We start from the raw sequence: 22,590 nt of genomic DNA, 5'->3' as shown, positions 1-22,590 counted from the left end.
TATATATAGTCTTATTTCTTTAGGAAGTTTTTTTCTTCTTTCCTTCATGAGGTTTTTAATTTAGATTGCTTTTTCTGGGCTATGGATTTGGCTGCATACTGTTGTCCCCTCGATCTAGCTAATTCAGGGTGATCTAGGAATTCTACTTTGTGACAGATTTTTTGCCCGATTCTCCCATTTCTGGATCCCATTAGTGTAGCCGAGTCAGATCCAAGAATCTCCTTGGATGTCAAAAGTTGTATACTGCTTAGAAACAAAAGATAAAAACAGTTTGGTCACTGGTGTTACAAAAATCCTGCACATGTATGTAACAACACGTGTCACTTGGGGACTTAGGATCTCCGGTTTGGAAATGGTTGTAATTCATAATGTAAGTAGATGTTTGAATTTTCAGGTAAATTAACTTTTAGTTCCATCTTGTGAAAAAGGAAGAAATTCCAAATTTCCAAAATCTTAGAGACAATAGAAACGTTTTAGAACCAGTTCAAGTCAGTACTGAGTTTAAATCAGGTTAAGAGGAGGGAGCCCAGCAGCAAAAACTTAGTTGGGGGATTTTCAGTCTCTCAAAGCCCCAGCGGTGAAGAACGTAGATGCTGGGGTCAGACTGCCGAGGTTCACGTCTCTGCCGTACCACTTCTGGCTGTCTTACTCTAGGCAAGCTACTCAGCCTCTCCAGTCCTCAGTTTCCTCATCCAAAAGGTAGGAATAAGAAGAAGAATTGCTTCAGGGCTGTGAAAACTAAAGGAGATAGTCTATATAAAGTGCTTCAAATGCGTGACAGTAGGTACTCAGTACGTTTTGGCTAGTATCACTCCGTGTTTTGAGCACCTACAGCGCGTTAAGCACAATGCCTGGCACACTACAGGCAGTTTGTAGAGGAAAGTGGTTTTGCACCTATTTCTGTGATGTTGACTTAGGTTTACCCGCATGCCTGTGGGCTCCATGGCTAACACGAATAGTTGAAACAGCTGTAGCTTCATAAAAGCCTCTCGCTCACGGAGCTCCTTATAGCCAGCACTGATTGCGGGTGCCACTTATTTGGTGTGTGCTATTTTACTCCTGTTTGTGATCTCATTTTCTCAGGCTGTAAGCCTTTTAGGAACGGGCACTATACATAAAAGTTCTCTCACCACAGTCATTGGATGTGTGCCTGCTAAAAGTGTTTATTAATGAGGGTGCTGATGCAAGATGAAATCTTAGTCTTTAAAATAGGTTAAGAAACTGGGTTTTTGAGAAAGAACCTACAGCTGGAAAAATCCACAGTATTAAGCTGAACTTAAGTTGTATTAACTATGATAACTAGCCAAAGCTACAGAATATAATGTAAAAACAGTAATTGGATGATAGGGACAAACGTCCTGGAACTTGCTAAGAAAAACAGGAGCAGGAAAAGGTGGATAGTGTAAATGTGTTAATTTTTAATATTTCTGAGGTGATGGCAAAATGAAGATGTTGTTTGATGTCTGAATCAATTGTGAAATATAAGTTGAGCTAGGTTAAAGCTAGGAAAGCAGCCACTATTAGAAATAAAAATAGACTCTATTATGTATTTTGAGTAACCGAGGAGATAGGTAGTGGGAAGTTTGATGCACTCTGCCTGTGAAGCGTGATAATTTCTTTAAATCTCTAATGGAAAACTGTTCTTCCAGACAAGAGGAACCTTCCAATAGCAGCCAAGAAATAAGCTCTGATGACAGGCGACCCCAATGGAGACGAGAAGACCGAATCCCTTACCAAGACAGAGAGGGCTACAGTCAGCCAGCGTGGCATCATCGTGGACCTCCTCAGCGAGACTGGAAGTGGGAGAAAGATGGCTTTAATAATAACAGGAAAAACAACTTTCCACATTCTTTGAGGAATAATGGTGGACCAAGAGGATGTTCCGGGTGGCACAAGGGTGTTGCAGGAGGCGCCTCAACTTGGTTTCACAACCATAGCAATTCTGGAGGTGGTTGGCATTCAAAGAGCGGTGCAGTAGATTGGAATCCTAATGGTACAGGAAGGAATTCCAGTTGGCATTCTGAAGGAACAGGTGGCTTTTCCAGTTGGCATATGAACAGCAGTAACGGAAACTGGAAATCCAGTGTACGTAGTACAAATAGTTGGAATTACAGTGGCCCCGGAGACAAATTTCAACCAGGCAGAAACAGAAATTCTAACTGTCAGATGGATGACCTGACTATGCTGTGGAACAAGAAATCTAAGTCAAACAAATACAATCAAGAGAGATACAGTTGGCAGCGGCAAGAAAGTGACAAAATTGGTACGGCTGCCACGTATAGAGGTCCTTCTGAAGGATTTACAGCTGATAAATTTCCTTCAGAGGGCTTACTTAGCTTCAGTTTTGAGCAGCTGGAAAGCAAAACTACTAAGCAGACAGATCCCATAGCTTCCAAAATGGGTGGGAAGAATGGCAGTGTCGCGAGGGACAAGCTCCATCGCTGGACTCCTTACCCTCCCCAGAAGACTCTGGATTTACAATCAGGAATGAAGGAAGTCACTGGTAACAAGTCAGAAATGATAGATAAGCCTTTCTTTGACTTCAGCTTGACAACTGCAGGAACACCAGAGCCCCAGATTGATGAAACAAATCATTCCCCAACGCTGAAAACACAGAAAGAAACACATGGTGGATCTCTTACTCACAAAGCCCCCTCTGACTGCACTGCTTCTTATGAGGCGGTGAGAGATTGCCCCGTTACAGAAAAGCACGAACAAGAGCTTCACTTAAGTAAGATGCCATCCTTAAAATCTGCACTCCTTCCAATTCCAGTCACCAAGTCAGTTCCTCAAAAGCCAGATTTAAAGAATCCCTCAAAAAACACCAAAACAAATTCTTTTTTTCCTGGAGAACACTCAAATCCCTTGAACAAACCCGCTATGGAAGACAGTCATGGATCTCACGTAACCAAACTGCGAAGTTCATGTCCTCATGTTTTAAAAGGGAATAAAAGTACATTTGGCACTCAGAGAGAACCTGACGAGAATTTCAGCGATACATTACAAAAAGCCAAAGAGGTGCTACAGTGTCATGAGTCATTGCAAAATCCACTTCTTGGCACTTCTAAAAGGACCAGGAACTTTGCAAAAGCAAGTAGGAATGTAGAAGAGTCTGAAAAAGGATCTTTGAAGATAGAGTTTCAGGTACACACGTTAGAAGATGAAAGCGATGGGGAGCTCTCTGACACGGAAAAGCGTGGATCAAAAATTGGGACGCTGGGCTCTGCCACTACAGAAATGTTATCCTGCAGCACTCACCTCGCTGACGAGAAAGAGGGGGATGACCAAAACCTAAAAACATGTAGAAAACTCTCCACAAATGCATGTAATTCAACAATTCATCAGAAAGAACCTGAGTTGCAGATGACCTCTGCGGCCAGTCCACCCTCTGGCTTACTGCTAGACTTGAAAACTTCTCTAGAAGATGCACAGGTGGATGACCCTGTTAAATCTCATGTATCTTACGAAACAGAAGGTTTTGAGAGCGCTAGCTTAGATGCAGAGCTTCAGAAAAACGATCTAGGTCAGTCCTCAGGCCCTCTTCTGCCTGAACTCAGTAAGCTTGGCTTTCCTGCCTCTCTCCAGAGAGATCTAACCCGGCACATTAGTTTGAAGAGCAAAACTGGAGCACACCTTCCCGAGCCAAATCTCAATAGTGCTCGCCGCATTCGCAATATTAGTGGTCATCGAAAGGGTGAGACAGAGAAGGAATCTGGGCTCAAGCCAACCCTTCGACAGATTCTAAATGCATCTCGGAGAAATGTCAACTGGGAACAAGTCATCCAGCAAGTAACCAAGAAAAAGCAAGAGCTAGGCAAAGGCTTGCCCAGGTGTGTACCTCTTTTTAGTATCCCATTTCTCTGTCTTTTAAACTTACCCTTTGACCCTGGTCAAGAGAATTCTACTGGTTAATTAAATGTTTGTAAGAAATATATGTTGTAGATGTCTGGTTTAAATAGCAAAGAGTGACTGCTACCCTATAACAAATGCAGTAGAGTGGTTCCTGACAGGGAATTCAGGTTGCAAAGAAGCACATCAGCCTCTAAGAAATGAGACAGGGACGTAGAAAAAGATGATCAGAAATCCATCACTTTAGTTATAGGGGCCAGAAAGTGACAGCATGAAAAAGTGTTTTTATAGATCTGTATCTATCTCTAGATCTTAATGAGCGGTACAGTTTTTAAGTGTCACTGCTCTTACTACCTTTTACTCAGAACCTATAAATAGTTACCCGTCTGTATATACGCTAGACATTGTTTTCATGATCACAAAATACTCTCTCTTAAGGCCTTGTGTGGTATTTTGGCTATTCATCTTAGGTTGAGGTGCTAAACTTTTCTGGATGGGAAAGCAGCATTCAACATAGGTTTGCTGTGTGAAAGTTGATCTGCTGTGTTATGATTATATGGTCCTTCAGCCTTAAATTTTTATCCTTGTTGAAATAGCATATTTATTGTGCACCCTTTTCTATCACTTGAACATTGAGATTACAAAGTTCTTGTTCTTAGCCTCATGCCTGGCACTTGTGAATGCTCAGTAAATATTTTTGTTTGGTTGGTTTGGATTTGTGTGCTGTTTAAAAATTATTTGTTGTTGGTTTGGAAAAGCTCCATACTAATAAAACTCTCAATATTCACTTCCTCAAATGTATTCTCATAACTGTGCACAAATCTCTAATTCAGTACTTGTTACATGGTAGTACTTACAGATGGTTATTTACTTTGTGTCTGGAACACTTAACTAGACTGTGAGTTTCTTGAGGGCAGAAACCATCTTATTTATATTTGTAATCTCATTAAGTGGTGCCCCCTCTCCCCTACCCACATCTGATTTATGGGTTTTTTTCTTTGTTTTTTCTTAAGGTTTGGCATAGAAATGGTGCCTTTGGTTCAAAATGAACAAGAGGTCTTGGATTTGGATGGGGAGCCTGATCTGTCCAATCTAGAAGGATTCCAGTGGGAAGGTATTTCCATTTCTTCATCTCCTGGGTTGGCAAGGAAGCGAAGCCTTTCTGAGAGCAGTGTGATCATGGACAGGGCTCCTTCTGTGTACAGCTTCTTCAGTGAGGAAGGTACGGGCAAAGAAAATGAGCCTCAGCAGATTTTTTCACCTAGTAACTCGTTGAGGGCTGCACAGAGTCAGACAACGACCCTGGGCCTTAAGCAGGAAGTGACACCTCTCGCTGCCTCCCTAAGAACAGGTGAAAGGGCTGAAAATGTTGCTAGTCAAAGGCGACACAGTGCACAGTTGTCCTCTGATCGAGCAATACCTTTGATGCACTTGGCCAAAGACCTGAACAGCCAGGAGGGTTCTACGCCATCTTCAGAGAACCAGAATACCCAGGAGAGTAATGGTGAAGGAAACTCTTTATCATCAAATACATCCTCAGCCCTTGGAATCTCCAGTCTGGCAGACGCAGCCACAGACAGTAGCTGTACCTCTGGTGCCGAACAAAACGACAGCCAGAGTGTGCGAAAGAAACGGAGAGCCACTGGGGTGAGTATGATTGCCCGTGCTTGTTGTAGGACATTTCACGTGGTCACTTGGCTGTTAGAAGAAAGATTTAACTGTTTAATTGTTTCTGGGTAGCTGGGGTTCTGCTTCTTCCTACTCTGAAATAGGTTTGTGAGGCTCTTACTGTCATAGTCTTATCCTCTTGGTTTCTTTCGCTGAGTAATTCTCCTAAGTTAGATGTAATTGAATATGAATGTACAGTACTAGGAAAATATGAAGTCATCTCTAAAACTAGTCTCCAAGCCAGTGATTCTTTGTATCACCTTACCAAGGAGTAAGACACATCTTCAGCTGCAATTCTATCTCTTTTCACCATGCATTCTGTACTGCTACTGAAGAAAGGCACTCTAGTTTTGCATTTGTAGGGCGTGAATGCTTGTTAGACCCAGGACCGTTGGGCTCAACGCTAAGGTAGTTTTAATACTACTGGAGTGCATCTATGTGAACATAGTCTTAGAAATATTTTTAGTCTCTGTTACTCAGTGTTTTGTATCTCCTTTACCCAGTTTGGCCCTTTCAGAGTCCATTCCTGCACTGACCCCACTTCTCTTCTGGTATCTCTGTCGCTAACACTGCCTAGCCCTTTCAGGAACCCTTTCTGAAAAGAAAGAGTTGCTGGTAGTGATATAGTCTGGAATGTGACACTGTGAGAAAATGGGCTGTGTCCTTTATTTATTTATTTATTTATATTTTTAAATTTAATTATTTTTTTCACCTTCCATTTTTTTATATTTGCTTCCCCCCCGTTTTTTATTTAAGTTCAATTAATTAACGTAATGTATTATTGGTTTCAGAGGTAGAGGTCAGTGATTCATCAGTCTTATATAATACCCAGTGCTCATTACATCACGTGCCCTCCTTAATGGGGCTGTGTTCTTTAATACTGAGGCAATAAAGCAGTCGTTAAGGGCTTGGCTTGTAGACCTGGGTTCAAATTCCAGCTTTGCTCCTTTGAGTTGGACACTGTAGTGGATATTGTTGGATGAAAGTTTGTCCTGTAACAAAGCTTATATCTAGGGGCTTGTCTCAAAGACTGTTCAGCTTTTTGTTGTAAAAATTTTGTTGTGAAGATTTCCTAGTAAAGTAGAAACTATACCACAGTGAAGTCAGGTATATGCATTACTGGCTTTGTCCATACTTCTAACTGTGCCTTGTTTTACCAACATGAAATGCTTTGCCTTAGCCCCAGTGCTTCACCACCTCTAGGATGCTAGGAAGGTACTTGACCTCAGATTCTGTTCTGGGGTTTTTTTGTTTGTTTTTTCTTTTGTTTTTTAAAGATTTTAATTTATTTAAGGGAGGGAGAGAGAGAGCGTGCACGAGCGTGTGCACGAGCATGTGCATGAGCAGGAGGGGCAGAGGGAGGAGAGAGAATCTCAAGCAGACTCCATGCTGAGCCCAGAGCCCAATGTGGGGCTCAGTCTCACGACACTGAAATCACGAGCTGAGCTGAAACCTAGAGTTGGATGCCTAACTGACTGTGCCACCCAGGCGCCCCTGTTTTATTTTTTTAATCATATACATTCAGTTGATGTTTGAGTTCATACCTTGTGCATGAGATTCCCATATCCTGTTAGAGATGGCAGCAAGAATGAAGAATAACGTATAATGGTCTTAGAGTTGATTCGTTTTTTCCCTTCCTGGGTAATGGTCTTTACACATTCAATATTACTCAGTTTTCTTTCTCTTCTCAGGATGGATCTTCTCCCGAACTCCCAAGTCTTGAGAGAAAAAACAAAAGAAGGAAAATTAAAGGAAAGAAAGGTATAGTGCAAAATATTCTGACAGAAAGAAATTGTTCTTATAGCAATTCAGCCTTTTTTACAACTTGACAGAGTATTGCTTGTGGTTATCAAACACTGATCCCCCATTTATTACTATTTTTTGACATTTTTGTTGCCTTGCTTAAGGGCATAGAAAAGTTTGATTTTTCTACCATACCCAGTGCAGCTATAGAAGAAATGTTTGGTGCCACATAGACCCATAAGCTAAAGTTAATATGTATCTTGGACAAATTGAGTTCAGTATAAAGTCAGAAAGTCTCATTGGTCCTTTTCCGTGATGAAGAGGAATAGGCCATTTAGTAAAGATTTTGTCTCTGTTGGTTTTTTATAGCCATTTCTCTCAATTTCCATTTCTGAGATCTTTTTGCTTCTCTTACTTGAATTGAGGGAAGTTGTTAGAGTCGCTCCCTCAGGATATACACTTCTATGATTCTTGCTTTCCACTGACTCTGAACCCTTTCTGGTATAAGGGCTAGTGTAGGAAGTGATTGGATGAACCTTGGGTGGTTGGATGTGATGGATAAGGTAGGAGTCAAGGATGACCCCAGTTTCTGGCTGAGGCATCTTTGGGGTGTTGGTATTTGTAGAGCTAGAAAACTCCATGAGAGGAACAAGTTGAGGGCAGAGGAAGATGATGAATTCCTTTTGGGATCCTTTGAGTTAAAGGATCTTAGAGATACCTCAGTAAAGATATCCAGGTAGTAGTTGGGTATGTGGATCTGGAGTTTAGGGTAGAGGTCTTGACTTACTGCATGGGAAAGAGACAAACATACATACACATGGTAGGACATTTTATTTAAAGTAATTTAAATGTACTGTTTTGAAGCTATATTTTCTTCAGGAAGTTCTTGTCTGATAAAGCGAACTATTTTATATTAACTAAGAGACTAGAAAAATACAGATTGGGAAAAGAGTGCAAGCCATTCACACCTGAGGCCTAATCTAAGCAAAAACCATAGGTGAAGAGGGTGGTAGATAAAGGAAAAATGGGAAATGAAATGTACAGCAGTTGCTTTGCCTGGGACAGGGGCATGATGGAAGATGTGATGACGTAAGATGTACCATGTGGCAGCACACTGGTACCTATGAGCTACCTGCATCTTACCAGTTCTCACTTTGGGGTCTGCTCTGACATCAGTCTTAACTACCTGATTTGCGAGATTTGATGAGTCTCCAGTTGCCCTGTTGGAGAGAAGGTAAAGGCTTCTAGAGAACTGATGTAGTTCCACCTTCTGAGGAGCTGTATTATCAAGAAGTCTCCTGTATTAAACTGAGCCTTATGGTTTCTCTTGGCAGAACGTTCTCAGGTTGACCAGCTGCTGAATATTTCTTTAAGGGAGGAAGAACTGAGCAAATCATTGCAGTGCATGGATAACAACCTTCTGCAAGCCCGTGCAGCCCTGCAGACAGCATATGTTGAAGTTCAGAGGCTTCTTATGCTGAAGCAGCAGGTAACAGTGGACAGAACGTTTAATGAGAACGCATCATCTCTAAAGTTGGACTTCAAAATGCTTAACCAGTTACTTTATTTTTAGATAACTATGGAGATGAGTGCACTGAGGACCCACAGAATACAGATTCTACAGGGATTACAAGGTATTCAGAGGGCATCTGATGGATTGGATCCTCTGTAGCTTGTTTATTTCTTTGTTACCTATACAGGGGAATTGAAGTAGTTATGAAAAGGTCATATGTTTTCTCTCCTGTCTCCTTGCTTTCATCCTTCTGTAGAAGAGCCTGTGAGACGGTAGGCCCCGAAAATGCTTAGCAACAGGGGCAGTATGTTACAGAAAGAGCCTTGGGTTCGGAATCAAAAGACCTGGGTTCAAATCTTGGCTCTTCCATTAGTAACTCTATGACTTTGGATAAGTCACTTAAAATTTTAAAATGGAATACTAATGTCTGTGTCCTTGTTGGTCGTACAGATTTTATGACAACATATTTCGAAGAATTATCAGGGACTTCAGAATTCTCTTGTATTCTTTAAAAACACAAATTGGCTCTGAAATGAGTGACTTTTCAGAGAACATTTTTGCATTTGTACGTACGTATGTTTCCCATTCTAGAAACATATGAACCTTCTGAGCGCCCAGACCAGGTTCCTTATAGCCTTCCACGAGAGCGAAGGAACAGTAGATCTCAGACATCTGCTGATGCCACCCTGCTGCCTACTCCCTTTTTCCCAGTTGTTCTGGAGCCTCCATCTTCCCACATGTCTCCATCATTCACTGGAGTCCCTCTCCAAGTAACCACGTCTCCTACTTTCCAAGCTCATGGCAGTGTTCCTGCTCCAGACTCTTCAATTCAGATTAAACAAGAACCCATGTCTCCTGAACACGACGAGAGTGTGACTGCTGTGTCACAAGGCTCTGCTGGCAATGTGTCCAAGGAATTACTGCAAGCTAATAGTATGTAAACCTTTCTGTGGGTTAGGGGCAGACCGGCAGTGGGTCTAGGGCAGTTTTAGGTCAGTGATGAAGTCATATTTGCCCCATTAAAACTAAAGTTCCTAGAATTAATTTTTCTTTAAGTTTCCTTCATTTAGGGAGGATTGTTTATTTTTGAAAGAGAGTATGCGCACTTGTGGTGGGGGAGGTGCAGAGGGAGAGAGAGAATCTTAAACAAGCTCCACACCCAGGGCAAAGCCTGACTTGGGGCTCGATCTCATAACTGTGAGATCAGTAGAGCCGAAATCAAGAGTTCTGAGCCACCCAGGCGCCCCTATGAGGATTATTTAAATATCAGTAACTTTTCCTCAATTTTCCCTAATCTAGGATTACTAAATTGACTTTGCATTAGCACCTAAAAGGTTCCATAATGAGTACTGGTGCAGAATTGATTTTTTTTTTTAAATATCTTTTATTTATTTATTTGGGAGAGAGAGAGAGAGAGCATGAGACGGGGGAGGGTCAGAGGGAGAAGCAGACTCCCTGCTGAGCAGGGAGCCCGATGCGGGACTTGATCCCAGGACTCCAGGATCATGACCTGAGCCGAAGGCGGTCGCTTAACCAACTGAGCCACCCAGGCGCCCCCAGAATTGTTTTTTTTTTTTTTTTTGTGAGATAAGTGGAGTTGAAGTTACTCAGTCAACTTCTTAGATAAACTATATCCTCTGAATTTCTCAGCACTTAACTATCATTTAAAGGCAAGACAGGTTTAATATAAGCCTAAGAGGCCGGTGCCCATGATGAAAGGCAGAGGACACTGGGGTTGGAATCATCAGTAGGAACTTCAGTGGTTTTGAGAAATAGCCAGTTTTTACTCTCTTCATAAAATAACATTCACCTGGTTACCATTTGAGAATAACTTCTAAGCTGTATTAAACCTTACCCAAAGTTTGTGTAACTGTAATGGTGCTATATTGACCGTTAAATAAAAATAAACTGGCGTTGTGTGATCTAAACAAAAGTCTGAAGAGGGGCGCCTGGGTGGCTCAGTCTTTGGGCATCTGCCTTCGGCTCAGGTCATGATCCCAGAGTCCTAGGATCGAGCCCCCCATTGGGCTCCCTGCTCTGTGGGAAGCCTGCTTCTCCCTCTCCCACTCCTCCTGCTTGTGTTCCCTCACTCACTGTCTCTCTCTGTCAAATAAATAAAATCTTTAAAAAAAAAAAAAAGTCTTAAGAATTACCCTAGGTTTTGCTACCTGTTGCAATATTAATCTAGATATCTATCTCAAATGTATATTATCTTTCATCTTGAATTTTGTTGCTTTTCTGTGAATAGTATCCAATATTTTTTTAAAGACTGGTAAAGAAGTATTATAGTGACTTTTTAAGCTAATATTAGATTTCTTCCTCTGCAAAATAATTCATGTTCACTGTAAAAAGATGGAAGACTGGGTGCCTGGGTGGCTCAGTCGGTTAAGCATCTGCCTTTAGCTCAGGTCATGATCCCAGGGTCCTGGGATCGAGTCCTGCATCTGGCTCCCTGCTCCACGGGAAGCCTGCTTCTCCCTCTGCCTCTCTTTCTCTGTGTCTCATGAATAAATAAATAAAATCTTTAAAAATGTAGATGTTATTTTGTTATATATTATTTCAGTCTTAAATTATAAATGTTTGTGTTTACCCGTAGACTTTATACAAAGAGAAAATCATAGTCTGTTATATAACCTGACTTTTTTCCACTTGATATATCATGATCATTTTCCTGTGTCATAAAAATAATTCATCTGAAATATTTTAATTTTAATAGTTAAATAATACTTGAGAAGTTGCAGTATATGGATATGTTAATTTATAATCTCCTTTGAATATTTGCTTTTTATCTTTTTTTTTTTTAGTATTCTGTGTAACAGTACATTGTGTATGTCTTTGAGTATGTCTGTGATTATTTTATCAGTTTAAATTCCTCCACATGAAATAACAAAGTCAAAGAAAATAGACATTTTTAAGTCAGCTGACTTTTTTTACCTTTAAATTTTTTATTGTTATGTTAATCACCATACATTAAATCATTAGTTTTTGATGTAGTGTTCCATGATTCATTGTTTGTGTATAACACCCAGTGCTCCACGCAGAACGTGCCCTCTTTAATACCCATCACCAGGCTAACCCATCCCCCCACCCCCGTCCCCTCTAGAACCCTCAGTTTGTTTTCCAGAGTCCATCGTGTCTCATGGTTCGTCTCCCCCTCCGATTTCCCCCCGTTCATTCTTCCCCTCCTGCTATCTTCTTTTTTTTTTTGTTAACATATATTGCATTATTTGTTTCAGAGGGGTACACATCTGTGATTCAACAGTCTTGCACAATTCACAGCGCTCACCATAGCACATACCCTCCCCAATGTCTATCACCCAGCCACCCCATCCCTCCCACCCCACCCCCACTCCAGCAACCCTCAGTTTGTTTCCTGAGATTAAGAATTCCTCATATATATATATATATATATATATATATATATATATATATATATATATATATATACCACATCTTTATCCATTCATCTGTTGATGGACATCTTGGCTCTTTCCACAGTTTGGCTATTGTGGACATTGCTGCTATAAACATCGGGATGCACATACCCCTACATTTGTATCTTTGCGGTAAATACCCAGTAGTGCAATTGCTGGGTTGTAGGGTAGCGCTATTCCAACTTTTTGAGGAACCTCCATACTGTTTTCCAGAAGTGGCTGCATCAGCTTGCATTCCCACCAACACTGTAGGAGGGTTCCCCTTTCTCCGCATCCTCGCCAACATCTGTCATTTCCTGACATTAGCCATTCTGAGTGGTGTGAGGTGGTATCTCATTGAGGTTTTGATTTGGATTTCCCTGATGCCAAATGATGTTGAGCACTTTTTCATGTGTCTGTTGGCCATTTGGATGTCTTCTTTGCAGAAATGTCTGTTCATGTCTTCTGCCTGTTTCATGTTTGGATTATTTGTTCTTTGGGTGTTGAGTTTGATAAGTTCTTTATAGATTTTGGATACTAGCCCTTTATCTGATATGTCACTTGCAAATATCTTCTCCCATTCTGTTGGTTGTCTTTGGTTTTGTTGACTGTTTCCTTTGCTGTGCAGAAGCTTTTTACCTTGATGAAGTCCCGATAGTTCACTTTTGCCCTTGCTTCCCTTGCCTTTGGCAATGTTCCTAGGAAGAAGTTGCCTTTGATTTCTTTTTGTTGTCTGATTGCTGTGGCTAGGACTTCTAATACTATGTTGAATAGCAGTGGTGATAGTGGACATCCCTGCCGCATTCCTGACCTTGGAGGGAAAGCTCTCAGTTTTTCCCCATTGAGAATGATATTCGCTGTAGGTTTTTCATAGATGGCTTTTATGATATTGACGTATGTACCCTCTATCCCTATACTCTGAAGAGTTTTGATCAAGAAAGAATGCTGTACTTTGTCAAATGCTTTTTCTGCATCTATTGAGAGGATCAAATGATTCTTGTTCTTTCTTTTGTTAACGTATTGTATCACGTCGATTGATTTGCAGATGTTGAACCAACCTTGCAGCCCCGGGATAAATCCCACTTGGTCGTGGTGAATAATCCTTTTAATGTACTGTTGTATCCTGTTGGCTAGTATTTTGGTGAGAATTTTTGCATCCATGTTCATCAAGGATATTTGTCTGTAATTCTCCTTTTTGATGGGGTCTTTGTCTGGTTTGGGGATCAAGGTAATGGTGGCCTCATAAAACGAGTTTGGAAGTTTTCCTTCCATTTCTATTTTTTGGAACAGTTTCAGAAGAATAGGTATTAATTCTTCTTTAGATGTTTGGTAGAATTCCCCTGGGAAGCCATCTGGCCCTGGGCTTCTGTTTTTTGGGAGATTTTTGATAACTGCTTCAATTTTCTTAGTGGTTACAGGTCTGTTCAGGTTTTCTATTTCTTCCTGATTCAGTTTTGGTAGTTGATACACCTCTAGGAATGCATCCATTTCTTCCAGGTTATCTAATTTGCTGGCATATAGTTGCTCATAATATGTTCTTATAATTGTTTGTATTTCTTTGGTGTTGATTGTGATCTCTCCTCTTTCATTCATGATTTTGTTGATTTGGGTCATTTTTCTTTTTGATAAGTCTGGCCAGGGGTTTATCAATCTTGTTAATTCTTTCAAAGAACCAGCTCCTAGTTTCGTTGATCTGTTCTACTGTTCTTTTGGTTTCTATTTCGTTGCTTTCTGCTCTGATCTTTATTATTTCTCTTCTCCTGCTGGGTTTAGGCTTTATTTGCTGTTTTTTCTCTAGCTCCTTTAGGTGTAGGGTTAGGTTGTGTATTTAAGACCTTTCTTGTTTCTTGAGAAAGGCTTGTATTGCTATATGCTTTCCCCTTAGGACTGCCTTTGCTGTAGCCCAAAGATTTTGAACACTTGTGTTTTCATTTTCATTTGTTTCCATGAATTTTTTAAATTCTTCTTTAATTTCCTGGTTGACCCATTCATTCTTTAGTAGGATGCTCTTTAGCCTCCATGTATTTGAGTTCTTTCTGACTTTCCTCTTGTGATTGTGTTCTAGTTTCAAAGCATTGTGGTCTGAAAATATGCAGGGAATAATCCCAGTCTTTTGGTACCGGTAGAGACCTGATTTGTGACCTAGGATGTGATCAATTCTGGAGAATGTTCCATGGGCACTAGAGAAGAATGTGTATTCTGTTGCTTTGGGATGGAATGTTCTGAATATGTCTGTGAAGTCCATTTGGTCCAGTGTGTCATTTAAAGTCTTTATTTCCTTGTTGATCTTTTGCTTAGATGATCTGTCCATTTCAGTGAGGGGGTGTTAAAGTCCCCCACTATTATTGTATTGTTGTCAATGTGTTTCTTTGCTTTTGTTATTAATTGCCTTATATAATTGGCTGCTCCCACGTTAGGGGCATAGATATTTACAATTGTTAGATCTTCTTGTTGGATAGACCCTTTAAGGAGGATATAGTGTCCTTCCTCATCTCTTATTACAGTCTTTGGTTTAAAATCTAATTTGTCTGATATAAGGATTGCCACCCCAGCTTTCTTTTGGTGTCCATTAGCATGGTAAATGGTTTTCCACCCCCTCACTTTCAATGTGGGGGTGTCTTCGGGTCTAAAATGAGTCTCTTGCAGACAGCATATCGATGGGTCTTGTTTTTTAATCCAATCTGATAGCCTGTGTCTTTTGATTGGGGCATTTAGCCCATTTACATTCAGGGTAACTATTGAAAGATACGAATTTAGTGCCATTGTATTGCCTGTAAGGTGACTTAAGTTACTGTATATTGTCTGTGTTCCTTTCTGGTCTATGCTGCTTTTAGGTTCTCTCTTTGCTTAGAGGACCCCTTTCAATATTTCTTGTAGGGCTGGTTTCGTGTTTGCAAATTCCTTTAGTTTTTGTTTGTCCTGGAAGCTTTTTATCTCTCCTTCTATTTTCAATGACAGCCTAGCTGGATATAGTATTCTTGGTTGCATATTTTTCTCATTTAGTGCTCTGAATATATCATGCCAGTCATTTCTGGCCTGTCAGGTCTCTGTGGATAGGTCTGTTGCCAGTCTAATGTTTCTACCATTATAGGTTACATATCTCTTCTCCCGAGCTGCTTTCAGGATTTTCTCTTTGTCTCTGAGACTCGTAAGTTTTACTATTAGATGTCGGGGTGTTGACCTATTTTTATTGATTTTGAGAGGGGTTCTCTGTGCCTCCTGGATTTTGATGCCTGTTTCCCTCCCCACATTAGGGAAGTTCTCTGTTATAATTTGCTCCAATATTCCTTCTGCCCCTCTCTCTCCTTCTTCTGGGATCCCAATTATTCTAATGTTGTTTCATCTTACGGTATCACTTATCTCTCAAATTCTGCCCACTTGATCCAGTAGTTGTTTATCTCTCTTTTTCTTAGCTTCTTTATTTTCCATCATTTGGTCTTCTATATCGCTGATTCTCTCTTCTGCCTCATTTATCATAGCAGTTAGTGCCCCCATTTTTGATTGCACCTCATTAATAGCCTTTTTCATTTCGACTTGGTTAGATTTTAGTTCTTTTATTAATCCAGAAAGGGTTTCTCTAATAACTTCCATGCTTTTTTCAAGCCCAGCTAGTATCTTTAAAATCATGATTCTGAACTCCAAGTCTGACATTGTACTAATGTCCATATTGAGTAGGTCCCTGGCAGACGGTACTACCTCTTGTTCTTTTTGTTGAGGTGATTTTTTCTGTCTTGTCATTTTGTCCAGAGGAGAATAGATGAATGAGAGAACAAAATGCTAACAGGGTAACAACGTCCCCAGAAAAAATACTCTAAACAAATCAGAAAAGACCTGAAACCAGGGGAAAAGAAAGAAAAAAGGAAGAGAAAAAAGAAAAAGATAAAAACAAACCAAAACAGAACAAAACAAAAAAAAACCCAGAATATGATCAAATATGATCAGGCTGGTGCATAGAAGAGTGCCACATACTAGATTTTGGGTGTATTTTGGCCTGTTAGAAGAAAGTGCCTCCCAAAATTTTAAAGAAAAGCTTATCTAAGTACAAAATAAGGGTTGATATGATGAAGGGATGGAATATGACTCTAAAGATGAAAATTATAAAAAATGTTATAAAAGGAATTGATAAGGTGTTTGAAAAAAGAAGAGGATTTAAAAAAAAAAGGAGAGAATGTGATCAGTCAGGAGACTGGAACAAAGCCATACACTAGAGATTTAGGGTATATTTTGATTTTTTAGAAGAAACTGTATCCCAAAATTTTAAAGAGAGAATGACTTATATATATATATATATATATGCCAAAAATAAGGGTAACTACTATGAAGGAATAGAATATGACTCTAAAAATGAAAAAGAAAAATGTTTTTTTTTAAAAAGGGATTGATAAGATGTTGGTTTAAAAGGGGAAAAAATTTTTTTAAAAAGTTAAAAATAAATTAACTTTGAAAGACTAAAGAATCATGGTAAAAAAGCCATGGATTCTATGTGCAGTATTCCCCTAGGGCTGGAGTTCTCCCGTTCCCATTGATCGGTAAACTTGGTCTTGGCTGGCTGTTCTTGCTGATCTTCTGGGGGAGGGGCCTGTTGCCGTGGTTCCCAAATATCTTTGCCGGAGGTGGAACTGCCCTGCCCTTGCCAGTCCGGGCTAAGTGATCTGCTCGAGTTTGCTCTCAGGACCTTTTGTTCCCTACAAGCTCTCGGTACAGCTTTGGAGGACGAGAGTGAAAATGGCGTCCTCCCAATCTCCACCCTGGAGGAGCCAAGAACTCGGGCCCTGCTCCTCAGTGCGCCCCCAGAGAAAAGCAGTCAATCACTCCCGTGTCCCCAGTCTCCGGCCGCACTCCGTGCTCACCCGGCCTGTGACCGAGTGTTTCTATCTCTGGCACCCGGCCCTGTGTGGAGTCTCCAAACCCAGCAGATCCCTGCGGTGCGCTCCCGCGCCGCTCCTCCTGGGGGAGGAAGGGGAGTCTCCCCGGATCTGCCGCTTGTTGGGTCCCTGCTGGAGGAGCAGTGGCCCGACTGTGCCATGGATCACAGTTTATGGCCACCCCGAGCTGAGAGCCCACGCCTCGGCTCCGTCTCTGCAGCCGGCTTCCCCGCTCCGATACCTGGGAGCTCTGCCCCACTCAGGCACCCCCGGTCTTTCTGTGACCCCGAGGGTCCTGAGACCACACTGTCCTGCGAGGGTTCCACCACCCGCTTAGCCACTGGAGCGATGTCCCTCAGCAGAGCCGACTTCTAAAAGTTCCGATTTTGTGCGCGGCTCTATCACTTGCCAGAAGTGGCCGACAGAGGCCCCCTCCCCCGCAGTCTGTCCTCCCGAATATCGCCTCCGATTCACTTCTCCACACGTCCTACCTTCCAGAAAGTGGTCGCTTTTCTGTTCAGAGTTGTTGCTACTCTTTTCTTTGATCTCCTGTTGAGTTCGTAGGTGTTCAGAATGGTTTGATCCGTATTCAGCTGAATTCCTGAGACCAGACGAAATCCAGGTCTCCTACTCCTCTGCCATCTTGCTCCGCCCTCAAGTCAGCTGACTTTGTAACTACTGTTATGTAGCCAAAGTGGATGATGTACCGGTAAAATGGCATAGTGAAAACATCTAAGAAATAAAGGTGAAAGCACTTGAGCTGAGTAGATATTTAAATGTCTACCAAGAATAAAACATGACGTTAAATATGTGGACATGTCAAACAGGAAAGAAAGAAAAAAGTTGGGTAGAAACAGTCTGTGCCCATAAAGAGCTTTTGTACAGCATAAGACATGCATGTTATTTGTGAGATCAGTGCAGGGCAAAGTGTAGTAAGTGCTGTCATGGAAATTTCTGTAGGTTATGGGAAACTGAGGGGTGAGATAACCACTTTAATAGTTGTAGCTTTGTTCACATATCACTGAAAGGTCATTACTTGGTAGAGATTCGATCATTGATAAATAATGGCAGTTTGTGATGATAAATAGCAGACACAAAAGAAGATACAATAATTTTTTTTCTTCTCAATTCAGGAGAGAACAGTGACAGTTGTCCAGTTTATCCAGTCATCACTGCAACGTTGTCCTTATCAGAGGTCACAGAAAGTTTCCATGAACCTAGCCAAGAACTGAAGTTTTCCATGGAGCAAGGAAATACCAGGAACAGAGGAAATGCCCCCTCTTCCCAGCCAGCTGATCTTCATGAAGAGCCAGTCAAAGGCAACAGCGGGTCTGAGGCCTGTACCAGTTCCTTTCCAAGATTGTCGTTTGTTTCCGAAACCCCCCTAGAGAGGGACCCCCACTCTCCAGCTGACCAGCCTGAGCAGCAGGCAGAGTCTACCCTGACATCAGCTGAAACACGGGGAAACAAGAAAAAGAAGAAACTTAGGAAGAAGAAAACGCTTCGGGCTGCTCATGTTCCCGAGAACAGTGACACTGAACAGGATGTATTTACTGCTAAACCTGTAAGGAAAGTAAAGACTGGAAAGTCAACTAAAGGGGGGAAGGTAACAACCTCCACCTGGGAAGATAGCAGAACTGGCCCGGAGCAAGAGAGTGTCAGAGATGAGCCAGATAGTGACTCGTCTCTGGAAGTCCTAGAGATCCCTAACCCTCAGTTGGAAGTGGTAGCCATTGATTCTTCTGAATCTGGAGAAGAGAAACCAGACAGTCCATCTAAAAAGGATATTTGGAACTCCGCAGAGCAAAACTCATTAGAAACTTCTCGTTCTGGTTGTGATGAAGTTAGCTCTACCAGTGAGATTGGCACTCGTTATAAAGATGGTATCCCTGTAAGGTGAGGATGGTGTGCTGGTCCGATCAGAACAGCTTTCACCATTATTCTTTTCTTAAAAAATAGAACTTGTGGTTATGAATCAATTTTTAAATGAATCAGATGTATAGAAACAGATTATGGGTATGGAGGAATCAAACCTTGGCAATGGAGATTTTTCTGCTTCCTCATTTGTGTTGTAAATATTTACTGTACTTTTATTTCCTTTCATATAGAAATTTCAGATGGAAAAACTGATCTATCACTGCTGTGTTGCCCATTGTTCAGAACAATCCTCTGAGTCAGGAAAAATAAGTTTTACGGCCTGTCCTATTCACAGGTGCTAAAAAGACTTTTGTTATTATTTTGTAGTGTGGCAGAAACTCAGACTGTGATCTCCTCCATAAAAGGCTCAAAGAACTCTTCAGGTATTGGTTATTCAGTTTCATTTAAATTAACCACAGAAAAAAAGGCTTATAAATAGTAGAGCCAGGGTGTACGTAAGCCTGTAGAGTGGGGTGAGGTGGGGTATTGTCACTGGGATGATTGCTTTGACCAGCAGTTATGGTATCTGTAAATCCTAAGTCCTGCCTTTTTAGTTTCTTATTCCCATCTGTCTTAGCTGTTCAACTAAGGAGTATTAAGGTTTCATTGCCTCCTGGGGTTTTTGCTTTGAGAAGGAACTGCTTAAAGAATAATGCCTTATTCAACAGAAGAACTGGCAGCAGAAGAGAGGATGTGGAGAGCAATTTGGTACTTCCCAGGTTCACTCAAAAAATAAGTATCTTTTTTCCTACGTGGAAGCCTCCGCTGCCTTCTCTTGTTATAAAGTCTTCATAATGAAGATCATTAATGAAAGATGTGTTTTGCTAGGGGAACAAGGTTTTAAGGAGAATCCAGGGACCACTATATTATGTAATGGTTTTAAATTTTGAGTATCTTTTCAGACAAAAGCAGACAGGTCTCTGAAACATATTTTTGTTTTCCAGAAATATCTTCCGAGCCAGGAGATGATGATGAGCCCACAGAAGGGAGCTTTGAGGGGCACCAAGCCGCAGTGAATGCAATTCAGATATTTGGGAACTTACTGTACACCTGTTCAGCAGATAAAACTGTCCGAGCTTATAATCTGGTGGTGAGTTGATAACTCAATCAGAATGTTTTTGCAGGTTTTAGGAACTCCAGTTCACACTCTCTTAAACAATAGGGGAATCTATTTGCTGTCGAGAGATGAGGTGAGTTTTAGACTAACTGTAGATGAGGTTGATGGCAGTGGTTTAGCAGGGTCACTGGGGACTTAGCTTCTTTCTGTCTCTCCATTCTGCTTTCTCTGGTGTCACCTCTTCCTAAAGCTAGTTCTTCTGCTCACAGATTTTGGAAGCCCTTGGGGTTTTTTTTTTCCTCCCATTGCTATAAAAATGGGTCCTGTGCTTGACTGTGAACAACCACTTGGCAAAGAGAGATGAGATGACAGCAGTAGGCTTGGCCAATCAGGTTCTAGTCCTGGCGTTGTTAATGAGGTCAGTTCCATAGCTGCTACATAATAGGATAGAATGAATATCGGGGAAGTACTAGAGGAGGCATTTGTCCTCACAGTTCATTAATTGTCCGAAGTTATTAAGGAGAGCAACAGTGTTCTAGTTCCTCACACTTAGTATACTCTGATGCTCGTTAGTCTCAATTTTCATAGAATGAACTTTTCATAGAGTGAGTTTTGAATTTGGTGTATGTCAAACTAATTTTGCTTATCAACAGTGATAGCCAAGAAACTTTAGGAACACTCTGTTGTCTGAACAAACACCATGAAAGTATTTGAAATTATTGAAGTCTTGAAAGTCAAAAGGTTAGATGATGGACCATGAAAATGTGTTCGCTCTAGGCAACAGGTGTCTAGGAAGGAAGCAGTGGTACCAGGAAGTAGGAGTGTAACATTTGGGGGATTGGCTCTAACTCTAAATTGCAAGATAAATGTATATATGTATGCACATTCTAAGTGGATCTCCATATGTGCACGAAGATAACATTTAGGATGCTCCCTTATGAAACTGCCCCTGGACCACTACGGCCTGCAATGGCACGTGACACATCTCTGAATATTGTGGAACATTCATACTTACTGATGAAATGCACTTATCTGGGAAATTAGCTGCAGTTTGGATTTGTCAGATCTTTGGTCTTATGTTGGAGATCCTTGCCTTAGGCGTTAATTAAAATTCTGATCTATCTTACAGCAGATATGTATTTTTGGTATGGTTCAGCTAACATAGAGTTGGAGATACTTAGTTCCTGTGACTGTTGACTGGGCATTTAGTGAGCAGATACTTACTGAGCACCTTTTGTGTACCAGGCACTAACTGAGGCACCGAGGATACAGCAGCAAACTGCATGTTTTAGCATTTTTGTTGTTGAGGAAATGTGTTATTTAATCCTTGTGTATCCACAAGTAATGATCTGATATGTGCTTAACTTTAGAGTCGGAAGTGCATTGGTGTCTTCGAGGGGCACACCTCCAAAGTGAACTGCCTCCTGGTTACACAAACCTCTGGGAAGAATGCTGCCCTTTACACTGGTTCCAGTGACCATACCATTCGCTGCTATCATGTCAAGGTAAGTGAGTCCAGAGAAATCAGAAGTGATCATATTAAGCTGCTTTGGCTGTATTTACTGTGTAGAGTGGAGACACTGAGACAGATGCTTCATTCTGCCCACTTTATTATGCTTTGAGCCTATTTTAGTAGCATACCTCAAAGATACTGCAAGTTGGGTTCCAGACCATTGCAGTAAGGTGTGAACATCACAATAAAACTAGTCAAATGAATTTTTTGGTTTCCTAGTGAACATAAAAGTGAATGTTGATGCTATACACTATTCTCTTAGGTGTGCAATGGCATTGTATCTAAAAAAAAGCAATGTATGTACCTTAATTAAGAAATACTTTTTTCTCTCCCCAGAGAGGGAAAAAAGGAAGAAAAAAAAAAAAGAGAAAGAATACTTTATTGCTAATCAAATGCTAGTCATCATCTGAGCTTTCAGCAAGCTGTAGTCTTTTTGCTGGTGGAAGGTCCTGCCTCAGTGTTGATGGCCGCTGACTGATGTGGGGGTGGTTGTGAGGGCTAGGATGGCTGTGGCAATTTCTTAAAATAAGACCACAGTGAAGTGTGCCTCCATGATCGACTCTTCCTTTCATGAGCCATTTCTCTGTAGCGTGCAGTGCCATTCGAAAGCATTTTACCCCCAGTAGGACTTCTTTCAAAACTGGAGTCCATCCTCTCAAACCTTGCTGCTGCTTTATCAACTAAGTTTATGGAATATTCTGAAAACCTTGGTGTCATTTCAACAGTCTTCACAGCATCTTCACCAGTAGATTCCATCTCAAGAAACCACTTTCTTTGCTCAGCCGTGAGAAGCAGCTCGTCATCCAGTACAGTTTTATCCTGAGATTGCAGCAAGTCAGTCACGACTTCAGGCCCCACTTCTCATTCTAGTTCTCTTGCTATTCCCACCACATCTGCAGTCACTTCCTCCACTGAAGTCTTGCACCCCTCATAGTCATCCTTGAGGGCTGGAATCTGCTTCTTCTAAACCCCCTTTTACATTGATATTTTGACTTCTTCCCTTAATGGCATCTTTAGAATGGTGAATCCTTTCCAGAAAGTTTGCAATTTAC

At 41.2% G+C, this 22,590-nt stretch overlaps 1 protein-coding gene across 4 annotated transcripts in view; it reads left to right on the top strand.

Moving 5' to 3' along the window:
* ZNF106 (zinc finger protein 106) overlaps positions 1-22,590 on the top strand; it is a 70,293-nt gene that overhangs the window by 32,372 nt on the left and 15,331 nt on the right. For 2 of the 4 annotated variants that reach the window (XM_027569901.2, XM_027569898.2), the window contains exons 5-14: positions 1,650-3,830; positions 4,863-5,496; positions 7,209-7,278; positions 8,595-8,749; positions 8,834-8,894; positions 9,365-9,706; positions 18,185-18,947; positions 19,296-19,351; positions 19,913-20,058; positions 21,396-21,530. In XM_027569901.2, the coding sequence (XP_027425702.2) occupies positions 1,650-3,830; positions 4,863-5,496; positions 7,209-7,278; positions 8,595-8,749; positions 8,834-8,894; positions 9,365-9,706; positions 18,185-18,947; positions 19,296-19,351; positions 19,913-20,058; positions 21,396-21,530 (4,543 nt within the window). The remainder of the gene's footprint in view (positions 1-1,649; positions 3,831-4,862; positions 5,497-7,208; positions 7,279-8,594; positions 8,750-8,833; positions 8,895-9,364; positions 9,707-18,184; positions 18,948-19,295; positions 19,352-19,912; positions 20,059-21,395; positions 21,531-22,590) is intronic. The other 2 variants (XM_027569902.2, XM_027569903.2) reach the window with 2 other exon arrangements.

This window comes from Zalophus californianus, chromosome 6 (assembly GCF_009762305.2).
Source record: "Zalophus californianus isolate mZalCal1 chromosome 6, mZalCal1.pri.v2, whole genome shotgun sequence".
Lineage (NCBI taxonomy): Eukaryota > Metazoa > Chordata > Mammalia > Carnivora > Otariidae > Zalophus > Zalophus californianus.
Note: the sequence above shows the minus strand (reverse complement) of the source record. Positions and strands in the feature narration are given on the sequence as shown.